Here is a 17,914-nt window from a genome sequence, read left to right as displayed (position 1 = left end):
GCACGAAATACTACTTCGTGGTCACAATAAAAAATTTTTTTTGACCATGTCATCAGAGGGGCTCCGTAGGAAACAAATCCACATTACAGTAAAACCTTTCTCACTTGTAGGAGACGTTTTCCTGGTGCTAGTTTGAGGTCACACTTCCTCCCCATTTTATGGACACTACTGTAGTTGCCCTCTTGCTAGTTTCTATACAAAAAACAAAAACAAATGAAAAGTTCAAAAGAGAGGGGGAAAGAGTCATTTTTGGTATGAATTGAAGATGAACTTTGCAATATCCAGAACCTGAGAGGCTAAGGAACACAGAAACTATATCAGCCTGATTCTATTGGTGATTAAAAACAGTGGCCCAACAGCTATACTTGAAGAAACTATAAAAAAAAATATGAGAGAAGCCAAATGTTGTTCGAGAAAGAAAAGCTAAGAGAAAACTGTTCAGACTTTCAGAATCTTTCATCCTTCAGCCCAGCTCTAAGGTTGGCTCTAAACTCTGTCACCCTCTGCCACACCTGTCTTCTCTTACCACTGGAAAATATGCCATGCCACATGATGTGAAAGCTCCAAACACCATGGATGTAAACGGAAAGACAGATACAATTCAAGAATGGAACCTTAAAAGCAAATAAGTTTATGATAAAATGAACAAAACTGCTTCATTAAGCTCCTGATAGATTAATTTATAAAGCATATGAATTAATTTGGGTAAGAAATTGAATTAACAGACTGATTAGCATTTTATTTTTATTTATTCCATGCTAAGCAAAGGAAAAAATAAACAATCTCACATTTCTATTATCTTACTTTTAAATTAATTTCTAAAGTTTCTAACTGTTGATCTGCTGACCTACTATATGGCAGCTACTAGTAAGATCTAGTTTGTACTTTGAAAAAATGTTGCATTTTGATTAATTTTTTTATTTTTTTTGTATTTCGATACAAGTGCGTACCAAACTCTGTAAGTCATTTAATCTTTTTTAAAATAAAGTCTAGAGGGATTTTTACTACCTCATATACTTCTAACCCCTTGTGAAAGCTGGCAGTATCCCAGAACTGAAGTCAGCTTTCACATAAACAAAACCAACTTGTAACTGTGTTGAGAAGCGACATGCTCTTTTTTTTTTTACTGCATTAGTGTTCTGCTGATAACATTTTTGTTAAAGAACTGTTTCCTGTCTGCATTTGTATATCTAATAGCCCCTGGTCCCAGTCCTCAAGGCCTACTCATGCATGTTTGTAATGTTTCTCTAATTAAACTACATCATGGTATTATTTCCATAGAACTTGATGGTATGCTGAGAAGTTAATGCAGTTATTTGAATCAGTTATGCTGGATCGAGGGCCCAATTGATGGGATTTAGGTGTTTAAATGTGTGTGTGAGAATAGGTGGATGACGGAATGTTGCATAAAGTGCTGATTCCCCTGACTTGAAAAGATGCTATATACTGTAAGTATAGGCCATTTACCATGTTTGCAAATTCAATTTCTTATTGCAAACAAGTGTATGGTTACCACAAATTCTCTAAAGAAAAGAGATTGCTGCAGGGTCAGTAAATCGATACAATCAAGCATGCACTGCTGCCACATGCACAATTAGGAGGAGGAACTGATGAAAAATCATGAAATCAATTCAACCGATTGTATACTATGAGCATTGTCTTGTTGTCTGAGGAGGGATTTATAATTAATAATATGTCATTGTTTAGATGCATTAAATAATTAAAAGCTGCCTCTAACTTACCCAGAATAGAGATTGCTGCAAACTAAACTACTGGATGCAACAGTGCCTTTTGTTTTTTATATGCTCACTTAGGGGGGGAGAGACTGCTGCAAGGTTACCAACTCAATGAAGTCACTGTTCACTATTGCCATATGCTTGCTCAGGTGGAGGGATTGTTGCAAAGTCAACCAGTCGATGTAACCGTCTGTCCACTTTTAACAACATGCCAAGGAAGAGAGATTAGTAAGTGAAAGGATTGAGAAATTAAATCGTCCAGTGTTGTCACATGTTTACTCATGTAAGGGATTGCTGCAAGTCAACAACTTGTTGCAATCACTAAAGCAGCAGCAGTTGAATGCAATGCCTTGATATAGTCAATAAGCCACTGTCATTATATTCTTATTCTGGTAAGGGATTGCTGAAAAGTTAGCACCTCAATGCAATCATTAAAGACTGGTCAGTTGATTGCAATGACTTTATAAATTATTAATTACCCACTGTTGCCATGTTTTGATTCGAAAGGGAATGTTTTCAAGTCAGAGACTTCATGCTATGGCCACTAACTACTAAATCTTATGGTGTTTTATTGGAACTAAGGACATATTTGGATGATTGTAAATAAATTACAATAATTAAATGTGCCTATATAACAGATTTCAATGCAATTTCCTCCACTAAGGAGGTAATTAATTGGCAGCATTGGTTGGTTTGTCAGTTTTGCAAGATTCTGTAAAAAAAAATGAAGTCATTGGCGAACTGCTTAGAAATTTCTACCACACGTCTATCTTACCTTACATTAAACGCATTACATTGTTGTGGTGATCTGGATAATAATCGCAATGAATGATTCTTTTCAGAGTAAAGGCTTTTTATAGTGTAAGGCATGTCTCTCTAGGGGCACCAGGGCTCTATAAAAGGTAACTTCAATTTTGGATAATGTTGACAAATGGCCATATTGATTTATAAATTGACCAGGATTGAAGATGATGAAGCTGGCTCTGCATAACCAAACTTCAACTTCTGCAAACCTCTTCTCACCTGACACTCCTACAGGGGACATGTGATCCTTCCCCATGGTGCTTTAGGACAACACAATCAACACAAAGATGCTTTAAAGGAAGTTTAAGGTGCCAAAAAACAGGAGAAGTTAAACATTTCAGAACAAAAAAACATGCTTTGGGCCTGACATGCTGCTGATTACTAGAGACAACTGTGATTTACTGCACAGGAAGTGTTGCATTTCTTTCTTTATTTTTTATTTTTTGCTAGAGATCAGCAGAGGTTTGGCTTTTTGATGATTTTTGAACGTTTCATGTGTTTACTGTTGTGTAACACAGATTAAGAATTTGGGTCACATGGTACGCTATGCTCACATAGTTTAAACACTAATATAACATTTATGTTTTTTCTTATATGCTCATTAAACCAGAATATGACCAAAGAGTCCTTTAAGAGGAGTCCCTCCATGTCTAGCGGCTGCTAGTGTCATAGTTCTGGTTCTGTTATGTTTTCTTTTGAGTTTTCACTTTTACTTTTCTCCATGTTTTCTTGTTTTAGTGGTTTAATTCTTATTTTGTTGTGTTTTCTGGTTGTTTTCAGTTTTTTTCCCCCCCTTTGCTGCCCTCTTGTGTTCTCCTCTTTCTCTAGCTCTTTTTCTGTCTGCTCTCTTCACACCTGCTCCTAATTTGCTTGTTACTCCTTTCTTTGTTTCAGTCTCCCATAAATACACTCTCTGTTCAGTTCCTCTGTGCTGGTTCCTTGTCAAACTTCCTCCAACTCCATCTCTCTGAGTCTTCCTCCTCGTGATAGTCTTCCCCCTGATGTCTCCACGGTTCCTGGTTTGTTTGAATTTGTTTTTCATGTTTTGATTTTTGGATTCTTGGATTTCCTGCCTCCATGTTAAGTTGTTTGTTTATTCATCATTAAATCATCAAGAAACTCACCTCTGCCTCCCTGCCTCTGCATTTGGGTCCACAAACCTCAACCAAATCCTGACAGCTAGCTCAATCACAGAAGTTTAAGAATAATTTAACTAAAGGTTATTGGTTTCTGATAAATCATATTATTTAAACATTATCTTGCCAAATGTTTATTTGCCTCTTGTATTTGCATTGTGAATTAATTTAACCAAATTTCAAACTCTTTGAGATAAACTTTGGTTCTCTGACTTAAAATCCATGATGAAATGTGATATCATCACCTTACTTTATTGATTATGGTTTTTAGCCACATGTTTTTCTTCTTCTTTGTGCACATAGTAAATTAGTTTAAGTTTTATAACATGAACATGTTTGACTTGAGGCTCAATGTTTTTTGTTGATAAACTGTTACATTTTGAATAGAAGTCGTGGTAAAATATTCAACACGTGCAGAGTTATCTATTTGACCATAATTTGTGCTTGATTTACTCTTTTAAATGTGTTCAAAGAACAAATGTGATACTAAATATATTTTGATTAAATAAAATATTTGCCGATAAACATTATTACATAACACGACCTTCATCTACATATGACTTTAAATATTCTTCTCTAATAGCCCATTATTAATTAGTACACCAAGAAGGTAATTTATTTTTTTTCCTTTCATGGCTCACAAGTTGGTGATCCGGATTATGATCCGGAGAAAGCCTTTCTGAAAAATATTTGCGACATTGTGAGATACTAAGTTAATTGGTTGAGGTCTGTGAGTGCTTTTTACCTAGCCTATATCCACAAATCTTATCCTTGAGATGACATTTGTTGTGCATATCGTTATATACTTTAGGTAAGTTAGGTTAAGTTACCTAGAAAAAAAATTCTAGATTTTGTTTGGCACTATTATTTCCAAGATATCCCATAACAGGTTTCTATAGAGACTTTCCGAATTGTACCGTCAGTTTCAGGTTCCTTGGCAACCTTAGATGTGAGCCCCGCCATGTAAAATGAACAGAAATAAATGTTTGGGATGTCACGATGCGTGTAATAAACCTTAATAATCTCTTCAATGAATCAAGCATCTAAATGGATGAAAATGTGCCTTATTTTGTCCTGTATTTCCTTGGTTATATCTAAATAGTCTGTTTTATCAGAAGCCATTTAGATAAAAAAAAAAAATAGAGGTTTCCTGGTGAATTTCACCGAACCGTCTCCGCCATGGAGCTGTCCATGGTCCTGAAGCGTCTGCTTCAGGACCATGGACAGCTCCTTCTCCCCGCTCCACCGAACGCGGCTGGTTGATTGACAGAAGAGGCGACCAAAGGCGGATCGATGCCGCTCCCGGAGCCCCCTATGAGGTGCTGGGGAAGACGGGTCTTGGAGGGGGCGCTCCGATCCTTACGCGTCTCTCCCTGGTTTCTATAGGTCCGCTCGGTATTTGCCGCGGTCGGAAGAGGGCGGAGTGCGTTTTGTTCACCCAAGTGAGGAGCTCCCTGACTCTTGAAAAAAATATATAAATATAATAACTACAAGGCTCTTTTCCCCTCCCTTCCGCGTCGTTTTGATTCAGTGTATGTAGCCCACACGCAGGGGGAGAACATCCACCGCACAGCAGAACGAAGACTGAAGAGGGATCTTCAACATCAACAAGCTGTAGGAGGTACCTGTGAAAAGAAAAACAAGGAATATCTCTCTGATTTCATCAACAGAAGTGTGTGGGTTTCCGAAATATCCTACAAGTGGTGATGCGATGGTTTAGAGGAGCAGTTTTGGTTGATTCTTCACATCACGCCCGCCTGACGACGCTGTAATATCCTCCGCGCCTCATCTTCAGACAGCTGTGGACGCTTTCTGCAGGGGAGATGGCTGTTTTCCGGCTCTCGTTGCTGCTGCATGTGGGCTTTGTGATCGGGTCGAACCGCTTAGACGCTGACCGGTCAACTATCGGGGCATCACCGGCGGAAAAGATCCCAGGCGCTCGGCTGGCGCATCTCCGCGCACCTCGCCTTGCTCCCGGAGAGAAATCAGAAGATCATCTGCCCCGGGTGGTCACGGCTTTCTTACATACGGGGGATTCGACCACCTTAAAGCACGCCAACTGCTCAAGAAAGTACGAGCTCACCTCTCTGATGCGGGGAAGGTCACACGAAACCCCGCATTACTCCATGAGCGGCGTGCTGGAGACGGTGCTGCACGCCACTAACTTCCTTAACATGATCCTTCAAGCCAACAGGTCCAAGGAGCACAACCTGCGGAGGGACATCGAGTGGTACCATGCACTGGTGAGGAGCATCCTGGAAGGGGACGCTAAGATCCACCGGGCGGTGGTCACTTTTGGTGGGGAAGCGTCGCTCGCGGGGCCCCCGGTGCTCCTCCAAGCCACCAGGGCCGACGGGGAGATTGTGCTCCAAGACCTCTCCCGCATGGCGCACCGTCATCTGCACAACCGCACCGCAGATACGGAGTGGTACCACGGGATGAAGGAAAAGAAGGAGCCTGTGTTCCACAGAAGGGTTCTGAACATGCGAGGCAGATCTCCAGAAATTGCAGAGAGTTTCATCCCGGACAGAACGCACGTCAAGTGGTCTGCGCCTTTTCTGGAGTGCGAGAATGGGAATTTTGTTCCCCGCTGGCTTCTGACCTTATCAGCTGCTTTTTACGGTCTAAAGTCCAACTTGGATCCAGAGTTCAGGTAGGAACGCAGGAAAAAAGACTCAATGTTGGTTGTTTATAGTCAAAATCTTACACATCATTTGTAGGTAACGCACAACATCAACAGGTCCAATTTATATAGGCATGGATTAATCAATTTATCCCAGTCAGCTTTCTACTCATTTTGAAAAAAGTCAGGGCTTGTATTTATTGTTAAAGTTAGATATATGTGTTTCTAGACTTTATTTTCTATCTGATAGTCCCAAATGTTGTGTTTATCCAGTATCTCTTCTTACATTCATTTATCCAAATAAAATTTGGTTCAAATTGCCATCCATCCATCCATCCATCCATCCATCCATCCATCCATCCATCCATCCTGAATATAATCCAATCATATAGTTAGTCAGATCGAAGCATAATGGCCATTTCACACAAAATTATATAAAGAATAACTGAATATGTAATTTAGACTGGTATAAAGAGGCCCTGATGATTAAAGAAATCACAAAATTTGTCTTTTTTATGTAACAGGTATAAATACAAAGCTTCACCATTGTCCATTGAAAAAAATTAATATGAACCAAAATATTAATTCAGGTCCACTATCCGGCTGTTCATATCCAAATGTGTACACTCTTCTCTAGGCCAAACATGTAGCCTCTCGCTAACTTCCCTCTTCTTACAAAAGGGGGTTTCTCCTCTCCTCCTGTCTGACAAGGCATGCTAAAAATAACCCTGATGTTACTGGATGTAGCTGCGGTGGAAAACCTCTGGCTGCAGGCCCTGATTCATTTTTCAGACTCAGTCGTCTAGATGCTTTACTGCACAGGAAGTGTTGCGTGTCATTTCTTTTTTTCTTTCTCCTCGATGAAAAACGGCTTCTAAAATCTGATTCATGACAAGTATAGATGAGGCAACACTAAAAATGTAAAGCTGTCTGGCTTCCTTTGCTGCACCTTTTTTATTAGTAAGATGCTTTTTTTAAGCAACCGTATGTCTCTGTGATTTGCAAACATTGAGACTCCATAGGATGAGTTATAGTTGTGTTTACTTCCCTTATGTGATATTATTTAAACACACTAGTTGCTCACACACAACCATTAATGGCAAATACCTGTAGTGATTATGGGCTATCAAAGAAGCTCCGCGTGTTAAGACTAAGACAATTTGACATTGATATGCAGCATTTGAGGTGATGAATATTATCCCATCCTTTTTGTTTGGATCTTTGTCTATAACTTAAATTTACCCAGTAAAAAACAAGTTTTTCTTTTTGTGTCCAACTACATTCAAACATTAATTAGCACTGGAAGGTTGTAGGTTGAAGGCTAAGATTTAGGGAAAAAAATGCTCAATAGACTCATTCAGAATTCTAGTAAAAATGGATAAAGCTGTTTGTGTAAAAAAACTGGCTTAGAAAGGTTGCACTTACCTGGTGTTGCTAATTGCTCTGCAGAGGCACCAGCCATGTCTAACCACACAAATATGGTATTTAAAACAATTAAACAGGAGCTTAATGTTGGAGTTCTACAGTGGATCATCTAAATTACCAGAGTTTTACCATAAAAGTGAATTTACCTTTGGAGCTTTACGCAGGTTAATGCTACCAACAAGGATATTATACAATATTCATTTCAAAAATTACAAAATATTCACATTTTTTTGCAAGTTTTAAGACATAAATACAGAACGCAGCTAAGAAGATACGGTAGGTCTATATATGGATGGATTGATCGGTGAATGGCTTACATGTGTAGAAAGTATATTTAGAAATGCACAGTTGGTGTAAGAAATATTCAAAACTCAATAAACTTAATCTTACAGTATTATATCGAGAGAATTCAAGACCACTATTTCTATTGCTGGTATTAAATAGTATGCATTGCCCCCTTCCACGTCCGATGGAGCTGATGCATGTGTTGGCATTTTCCTGCACTGAAACCCTTCACAGCTTGGTGTAATGCTCAGCTTTGTAATTTAAATCACAGCTTCTTCAAATTGGTTTCAATTCTTCCCTTAATAATAGTGCAGGATTTGAGGCCACAAAGAAAGCCTTTGTTCTGTCCTGTCACATCTCATTTTTCTGTCTGCTTGTCAGCCATCCTTCAGATGCATCAGTCTTCCAGATAAGACGCCATGCAGGGAGGGAAAGCTGGTTGTTGTAGCCTATAGCTTCCTCAGACACCCCCCTCCCCCTTAGATAAATACACAATCGATATGAAGAATTAATTAATAATGAATGATGTAGAACAACAGCTCTGCACCAGCGATGTGTATTTCCAGCCTTTTAATGCTTCCTGTTTCAGGTGATGAAGTCGTAACAACCAAGGTGACTTTTTCAGGGTATTTGACCTTTTACCCTGATTGCATGTCTTTTTTTTTGACTATTTCTATCTGTCTGTACTGCTAGGATGCCATTGGGATTCTTGAATCAATGCACTCATTTAAGAGGAAGAAACTTTCACAGGCTCCATCCTCAGGATAGATGTTAATCTTCATTGATCCCTTAGGACAGAGACATTAGGCCAGAAAACCCGCAACAAGAAATAAAAAAAAAACCCATATTACTGAAAAGACAAAGGCTCAATAAACTGAAGAAAAAAAAAATGTCTTTGTTCTGCTGGTTTTATGCTTGAAACAGATTTAAGAATCTACTTCAAATTTAAAAAGTGATCATAATCATTTGTTTTTCAGTCTTTCCTAAGCATTTCCAATTTTTAATGTATAATAACAAGTCAAAGTTTCTCAGAACAATTTAAAAATTAGAAAGTTCGAATATAATGAATATATATGGGACATAGAGAGACCAATTATTTCATTATTGTCAAGTTAAAGATGGAGGATTTTCGTTTTTCCGGGTGGATCACCAATAAGTTAATCCTCCTAATTGTCAATTATCCTGGCGATATGATGATATAAGGTTGTCCTATGTGCTCGTCCCCATTTTCACATATCGGTGGTGAGTTTGACATAGTGGAAAAATGGCAAATCTTCTTTCTTGTTTGAGCGAAACAGCAGCTTTTAAACAGAGGATGCTCGCTGTACGTGCGAGCATATAGAGCGTACCCTCTCGGGAGCGGGCACAGGGTTGTGCTTGTGCATTCTTTTTAAAAGGGGAGAGGGCAGGTCTTTTCAAAAATTTGCGAAAATCCTCCACTATATCTTTAAGAAAAGGTAAAGTAAAAAAATCTAATGAAATCCTGTCCAGAGGTCAAAGGTTAGCTTACCATGTAACTGTTCTTTAGGTGATGGTCTGCTATATGGAAGCTTGGCAGCTTTTGGGGCAACTTTCCAGTCATGCGAGAATTTTCCGATCGGCCCGACTTTCAGCCTGACTGTGCGTCATGTAGTGTACAAGGGGTAACGAGGGGGGATCGGCCTCTCATGACCACCTCCCAATCAGGAATCATAAGGTCCAGAGAAAATCAAACATGTCTGATTTTCAGTTGATCGTCTTCGGCAAATCGCTCAGTCGGCATGCACGAACAAGGACTCTTCTTCTTCCTCTCAGATGAAAACACAGAAGCATGGCGGTGATGCGACGGAAATGGAGTTCTTTCTGTAAAATGACAGACCGTAGTAGCTAGTAGAGTACGTTTGCTCATCCATGTCTTTGTCCAAATACGTTGTCGCCATTTCTTTTTAGGGCTTTCAGCACAAAATTGCCAAGGCAGAGCGTTTCACTCTAGTGAGTTTCATATTTCACTTCTACTGGTTTGGCTTCTGGATAGATGAGTCCCAGTAGTGCCATTCTTCTCCGGGGCTGAGTCCAATGTGGTTTTTAGACGTGCGGTGTGAGCAGGTAGATCGGATCAGAGCGTCGGGCCACACACAAGCTGTGAACTCACACTGTACGTTGAAACCCTCGTCGTACAGTGTGAGCTGCAGCTGCGTGCAATGACTGAAAAAAATCGTACACTGTACGCCTGGCTTTATACAACATATTGTTGACGCTGAACAGTCGTTTCCTAAAACTTCCTTCAACACAAAAATCCCACAAAAAGGTTGATGTGAGGCTGGTCTTTGGTCACCTGCAACAAGTCTTCACCAAAGGAAACTTATATCCCTTTTCTTAGCAGAAATGCGTTAAGCAAAGCCAAATGGATGTTTTCAGTATTTTCTGGTAGAGAGCAGAATTCATTGTACCTTTAATCGTGAAAAGTTGCCCGGTTCCTGAAACATCAGACAATCATAGCCCCACACCCACAAAGTTTGGCTGATGAAGTAGTTCTTCTATAATAAAGCCCACTGGATCATCATGATCATCATGCTCTTTAGAAAATGTGGGGCAGTCGTTCTTTATGGCTGTGAACTCAGCCTGTTATTGATGAATCACAAGGACTGACCTTAACTGATGAAAGTGAGACCTGTGGAGCTTTAGATGCTGTTTTGTGTTGTATTTTTCCTAAATGAAACTATGATGTCTTGGAATTACCTTTGTTAGGCCATCAGCTCCTCAGTTTCAGAGTTGTCAAGTAATGAAGTACAAATACTTTGTTACTGTACTTAAGTACACTTTTTAGGTATCTATACTTTACTCCATTACTTATTTTTCTTCCTACTTCTGACGTCTATTCATTACATTTTCACACAGTATCTGTACTTTCTATTCCTTACATTTTTAAAACAAACGTTACTCGTTACTCTTGGCTTCAGTTTAATGTTAATAAATATTTATATAACTTCATGTGCGCCATCCAATGCAGATCATTGGGTCACCACATCTAGTGAAAACTAGTGTAATTGGATGAGTCATAGAACGCAAACACTCATTGGTTAGCTAAAGAAAATCATCAGAAGCAAGCAGTTCTTCAAACTCCTAAGGCAAATTGTCTATGCCATGCTGCAATGTCGGATTCAGAAAAATATGTTGAAATTTCTGAAAGGTCGGAAACAGGCGAGAGCGTATTGGGAGATGGAGACCAACAAGACCTTCCTCATCCTTTGGCCCTATCTCAAAGAATTTTTCAAAATAGTAGAAAAATGTAGCTTTCAATTCATATAGTGGCATCTGTTTTTTTTTTTTAAAGGTTACTTTATAATTTTATACTTTAAGTAGTTTTTGGAGCAAATAATTTTTATTTTTACTTGAGTAAAGAGGTCAAGTTGATACTTCAACTTTTACCAGAGTGTTTTTAAACTGCAGTATCTATACTTCTACTTAACTAACAAATGTGTGAACTTTTGACACCACTGCTCAGTTTATAGTAGCTCTAACTCTAAATTTCTTCAGTTCCCAATCTTAAAAAAATGGACTTGCAGAACTTTTCAGGGTAATAGATGTCAATGATTATACATCCCATCTGATCTTGAACTTCTAGTACATAATGTGATGTGTTTTAGGATCTTTTAGCCTACATCTTTTTGTCAGACAGGGTTGTGTTGAACACATTTTTATGCCCAAAATCAATATATTTCATTCTTTAATGTCTATATTAAGCTGTGTGGGAAAGAGATGAGTTTGAAAGGATGGGCGTTGTCAGAGAAGTCTGTTTTGTGGTGAGTGGCGACAGTAGAAAGAGGGCCGTGTCTGGGGTCACTGCAGGTTCAGTCTTTTAGTTTTAGGGAATTTATATTTAATGACTCACATATCAGAATGCAGTGACTGAAATTATTTGGGAGCAGAGAGACAAAAGATAATCCTTCTCAAAGAACTGTTGATCAGGTCCACATTAAAAGAACAGAATGTGAAACATAAAGAAGTAAGCACTGCATGTTTTTTCTATAGTTTAGATCAACCTGCTGTTTCTGAAGTTGTAAGATATCACACTGCTCATGCTTCATCTCTTCTTCTCGCTAACCTCCCACAAAACTGCTTCTGTTATCAAGCTGTTAGTGCATATGTGTGCTGATGGCATTGTTGGAGTTTCAGACATTCTGTAGGAACCGAATTGGCAGATCCCTCTTAGCTCAGATGTAATGCAGACGACACAAAGTGAAGATGCACAGGCAGAAAAATGAGTCAGCGGGTGGTGAACAGGCTTCAAACTCACCTTTCAAAGCAGAAGCGGTAATTGCTTTAGAGGGGAAGCTCAAACAGAGGCAACAGCAGAGGGAAAATAAAAGAAACTCATCGATTTCAACTGAGAAATGCACACATTTGGTGGAGATTTTTCAAAAAGGCCAAATGTGCTCTAATCAGAGAACAGATTTCTCATTATTAGGGCTTCACTTTGCTTGTAAATGTGTCTGTGAAACCAGCTGTAGTGTTGGACGCCTTGACTTCGATGGGAGGCCATGAGCTCCATGAGGACCTGGCAGCATCTGCTTCCATGGACACCATCCAGAAACAAATAGGAAGAAACTCCCAGCAGTTCCCGAGGCTAAACGTGATCATGCTTGATGCTAAACTGAGCTGAAACAGTGTAGGCGTTAAAAATAAAAACTCATTCAGGATGAGGACCAGTGAATATCTACAGCTAATCTATAGCAACAAGAGCCTGTCTGAAATACTTTACTGAGGCTTTCTGACTCAATGAGGACATAAGGAAATAAGAAGAGAAGTTGAAATGAGTGTAACCTCAGAGCAAGCGGGGGTTACAGATCCCCAAGGTGATCCTCCTGACGTCAGTGGGGCTCCACGGCGCAGTCAGGTGGCCTGTCAATACGATGCTCTCAGCCTGTAAATGTCAAACTTACAGAAAATAGAAGCACTCAGGCTTTCTGCTGCGCTGCAAATACAAAGATCACACATGCTTGATGATGCTGGAGTCATTTGAGATATTTTTAGATTTATTATGACACATCTGTGAATTATCAGCAGTTTTCTTAAGTGATTGACATTACTTTCTGTAAGGTAGCTCAGCTCAGTCAAACTGGTTGAATAAAATCTGCAAAAACATTTAAAATGTTCCCAGTGTTTCTCATTTGACCTTAGGTCTGCACCAGAGCTGAAACAGCTGATTGGATTAATTGTGATTAATCGATTATTGTTATAATTGTCAACTAATTTAGCAATGAATTAATAGTTAACTGTGGTATAGAGACTCTTAAACATGCATTTAGCTGACAGAACAACCCACTTAGAGCAGCAATTATATCAAAATTGTAAAAAAAAATATATATAAACATTTTGCATTTATGATTTTTCGTCTGTCAATAAGCTCTATCCAGAAGTCCTCGGTTGGAAGCGTTTTAGTTTCACATTGTTTAATTTTCTAAAAAGTCTTCTTTAAGGAACTGTTTGCTTTCCGATTATTATTCAATTACTCAACAGATTAATCAATTTGCAAAATAATCGTTAGCTGCAGCCCTAGTCTTTACTTACTTAACACACTGACATGACTATACTGTAGGTTTTGAGAAGGACCCAAGTGTACTGTAGACTGGAAAGAGTTAACTAACAGTAAAAATGGAGACTTAGTAAATGATGTGTCAAAAACAAAAAACAAAACAGACTAACAAAAAATAGCAAGGCACGGTGGAATTTATCAGCGAACAAGGAAAAATCAGGAGCTTAAATAATGAGGCAGGCTGGAGGATAAGGTAAGGCTTATGGTAAAAGCTGGGTGTAAATAAGGAGACATTAAGGCAGGAGAGTACGATGCTGACAGAGGTAGACTAATTAACCCAAGGAAATTAAGAAAACAGAGAAACACAACACATCACAACAGAAACCCACCACCCTTCCATGAATCCCAGACTTGTGTATAAAACCCTAACAGCTGTTCTCTTATCAAATTTGGTTACCCGAATGTCAGTTTCTTCTTCCAGAGTTACCTCGTACATCTTTATTGATTCTTCGACTAATTCCCCAGCCTGTCAGTCAGGGGACAGCCGTTTCTTTTCTAGTTATCAGGTACTTTACAATACTGATTCCATTTTGGATTATTGAAATTTCATGAAAGATATTTAAACCTTAGGGTATTGTTTAACCTAAGTCTGATTTAAAGTTTTGTTGTCTGTATGCTTCTGTTTACACTTTACTCTGAAATCTCTGTGTATTCAGAGGTATCAAAGTAAATGGGGCTGAATGCAAATATGTGCAACAATTTGTAGATCTTTTGGAACAACAAATCATTTTCCTTTTACTACACAAAGTGTGCTCAAATATTGTAGGTAGCCTATATCACATAAAATCCTAATAATACATTAAAGATTGTGGCTGTAATGTTTTTGAGTACTTTTGCATTTTCCTGTAGAGTCTCAGTCTTTTCCGATCAACAAACCGGTGTGAAGAAGGTTGTAAACATAGACACTTTGCTAAAGCTGTTCGTACCTCCTTGTTATTCAAATATTGAACATATCACAAAAAAAAAAAAAAAGCAAGCTTCTCACTAACTTAAATCACCACTTTGTTGCCTTTTTGATACCAGGAGTGCAAGAAAGTGGGATGCAAAAAAAACCGCAAAACAAAATGGATTTTTTACATTTTTCATCCAGTCACAGCTCCTTCCCCACGGGGGCCGCATCAATTTTGACGCTCGGCGACAAAACTCAATAAAATGACCCGGACTGCACTGAAATGCTCGTAGACAAGCAGCAGTGTGCCCAGCGGCTTGACTTTGCATTAGCTTCATCGCGTCCTGCCGGCTTAATGCATATCCATCACTGAGATGACGGAGAAGACGTTTTCATTGGGAAGGCCCAGCCGGCTCTCGCATTTTGAATGTTGCGTGACATAATCTAGAAAGCGGCCCTTTCCCAAAGGGCAGACGTGTTTTCCTATTAGGATATAGAGTGGGTTTCAGGTTCATGTGGGTTTGCAACTTTTTCACAGACATGCAGGTTTAAATAAGGTGATCTTGGGGATCATTTTCGGCTTATATTTTTTCCTATTAAAACTTCATAAAAATTTACTTTTTTGCACCAGCATTACTTGGAAATATTGTCCCAATACAGGTCTCTAATTAAGAAGATATATTTTTAGATATCTTCTGCAACTTTCTATGTATAACAATAGGATCTCAGTGTTGTTACACATAGAATAGATTAAAATATAAAACATAGATTGTCTATCAGTAGCTCACGTTTTCCTTGAAATACATATAGTTTTTTCTCGGTTCTTGGGTTAGATAATATAACCTTGTCATATTTACTAAAAGTTTGAGCTTTTAGTCTTTATCAAATTAGTCTTGATCAATTGTCTGGCTTTCTTAAGGGCTTTCCAAGTTTTTCCTTGAACTTTCTTTGCTTTTTTCTACTATTTGTTTGTGAAAATCTACAAAATAATTGAGATTTTGTTTTTGAAGCGATAAATCTATCTGGTTCTGAGTCAGACCTTAGCTGGATTTCTTTCAGCTTTTTTTCCCCCTTCCATGACTTTCAGAAACTGTTCGTCTGTGGACTGCTTGCTATTGCTTCCAATTTCAAGTTGCTCATCGGTTTTAAGCACAATTATACAATATGCTGTTGGTCTGGAGTTAGAAAGAAAATCATCCAAAAAGCAGCAAATCTCTGAAGATAAGCATTGGAAGACCTTTAGGACCTTGTGGCATTAACAATAAACAAAGAAACCAGAATAGTGTTCTATAGAGTAATTACCTCCCTGCCTTGCTATTAAATTTACCTTTAAAACTATCATTATTTGATGTTGAATTGGATTCAAATGCAAAGATAAAGACAGGAAAAAAATCTATGAATAATAGTTCAAATGAATCAAGACTTGGGGAAATCAGTAAAGGTTGGATTAACGAGATAATATAACAAGATGGAGATGCAGTGTCTGAAACAGTTAACTTTTACCTTACAAAAAAGATATGCAAATATCTCCTTGCGATCCTGTTCACCTCTCAATATATATATTTTTGAATTAAACGGTTAATTTAAGACTTTATTTTCGCACAGTTAGAGACACTGTTGCCTTGCAGGAAGAAAATTCCTGGGTTCAGATCTTGAACTGCGCTGTTTATATTCACACCATGAGTAGATGTTTGTCTTTTGTGTCTGAGTTGCTCTTTGATGGACCATTCAGGTGATCCATCAAATGGTGATCCATTCAGGGTTTGTGCCACCTTTTTAACATTTACCTCTGCAGAAAAAAACAAGCATGGGTGCATATTGTTATCCATTTATATTTGTAAAGTTATATAACACCACACTAAGGGAAAATTCTGCTGTTTTCTGACCTGCAACCAGAAAACTCACCAGGGAGGCAACTTTAATCTGACTTCTCTCACCTTGAAAGTGTGATTGCAAGGACATCCTTGTCACTCTATACTGGTTCTAAAGTCTAATTACTGAGCTAATAATTTCCTGAAGAATTGTTTTACTAAATTCTGCTATTAATTTACCCCGTCCTATGTCAGCTTCTTAGTAAGACCTGAGACCATCCACTAACATCTGCTGTGCTCCTCATTGGAAATACAAAAATCTGTCTGTGTAAATGAAAGTTTTGAGAAGTTTAAAGCTTCTTCTATGACAACAGTGTATATTTATAGATGTAGCAATCAGTTGCTAGATTATAAATTAGTTCTAGTAGAGACAAGTAGAGACACAAACCTCGTTGGTTAGACACATTTATTTATTAAAGATAAACAGGGAATATGTTTTTATGAATATGTATTTGCAGCCTGGATATATCCACCGTTAAGTACAGATGTCAGTTGAAGCATCTGGACACAAAGTGAGAAAAACCAGAGCCCCCACAGGCGGGATGCCCCTCTCTCTTAACCAGGCTGGCCTTTAAATTCACAAAGAATGGTGGATAAAAGGAGTGAGCTCTCTGTTTCCTGGGGCACCTCTATCTCTTACTCTCTGTGGTAATGCCACCTTTATGCCTATGGGCCTGAATGGCTAGCATGATGCCGCTGCTCGTACTCCTCATCGCCACTCTCAAATTACGTCCCGGCTCCTTTGCCACACACTCTCAGCCATTATCCTCGTGTTCTGCCCGGCAGACATTCTCTTTTATTTTTCTCCTCTCTCTCAGAAGCTATTTTACACGCTGTATGTATTTATTGGCTGAGAAGTGGAAGAAGAGTAGGAGACTGCAGAAACAAGAGAGAAAGACACAAGGTTGTTGACCATAATACTGAGCCCGGAAATCACATTTTTAAATGTTTTTTGTAGTTTAAAAAATTTAAATTGTCCTGCACTGAGTTTGTGTTTATTATATAGCAGGAAAATTGGAGGTCATTTCTTAGCCAAACCATCAGCGAAGCAGAAAATACTGAGGTCAGTTTGCCCCGAGGAAGGACCAAACCAGCACTTATTATGAAGAGAAGTACAGGCAGAAAGAGTCTTGCACTCGCCTAGTGCGTCCACTGGGAGCTGCACACAGTAAACCGACTCCTTGATACCTGGAGAACATGCAACAGCAGCATTATTTGTGGAAGTGTGTGTGTGTGTGTGTGTGTGTGTGTGTGTGTGTGTGTGTCTGTGTGTCTGTATGCATGAAAAGGAAAAGAATCCAAAGCCGTACTGGATTAATTTCATTGCATATAAATGAATATGTTTGTATTTCTTCTCAAGACCAGGATCAGGCTGAGATAAGAGGCACTTGTTTATGTGTTTAAAGACATTTAAATATTACATGGTCATGGGAACTCTAATTGAATTTAATGTAAACAAATAAACATTTTTACAAAATCTGCTAGGATGGATGGATGGATGGATGGATGGATGGATGGATGGATGGATGGATGGATGGATGGATGGATGGATGGATGGATGGATGGATAG

At 38.7% G+C, this 17,914-nt stretch overlaps 1 protein-coding gene across 2 annotated transcripts in view; it reads left to right on the top strand.

Moving 5' to 3' along the window:
- Nucleotides 1-4,917: 4,917 nt before the first annotated feature.
- Nucleotides 4,918-17,914, top strand: part of gpr158 (G protein-coupled receptor 158) — a 104,225-nt gene continuing 91,228 nt past the window's right edge. For both annotated transcript variants that reach the window (XM_015370141.1, XM_015370140.1), the window contains exon 1: nt 4,918-6,329. In XM_015370141.1, coding sequence (XP_015225627.1) covers nt 5,500-6,329 — 830 coding nt within the window. In that variant the 5' untranslated portion in view covers nt 4,918-5,499. The remainder of the gene's footprint in view (nt 6,330-17,914) is intronic.

Source organism: Cyprinodon variegatus, unplaced genomic scaffold (genome assembly GCF_000732505.1).
Source record: "Cyprinodon variegatus isolate N-32 unplaced genomic scaffold, C_variegatus-1.0 Scaffold42, whole genome shotgun sequence".
Lineage (NCBI taxonomy): Eukaryota > Metazoa > Chordata > Actinopteri > Cyprinodontiformes > Cyprinodontidae > Cyprinodon > Cyprinodon variegatus.
The sequence above is the reverse complement of the archived record's forward strand: the minus strand, read 5'-3'. Positions and strand labels throughout refer to the sequence as shown.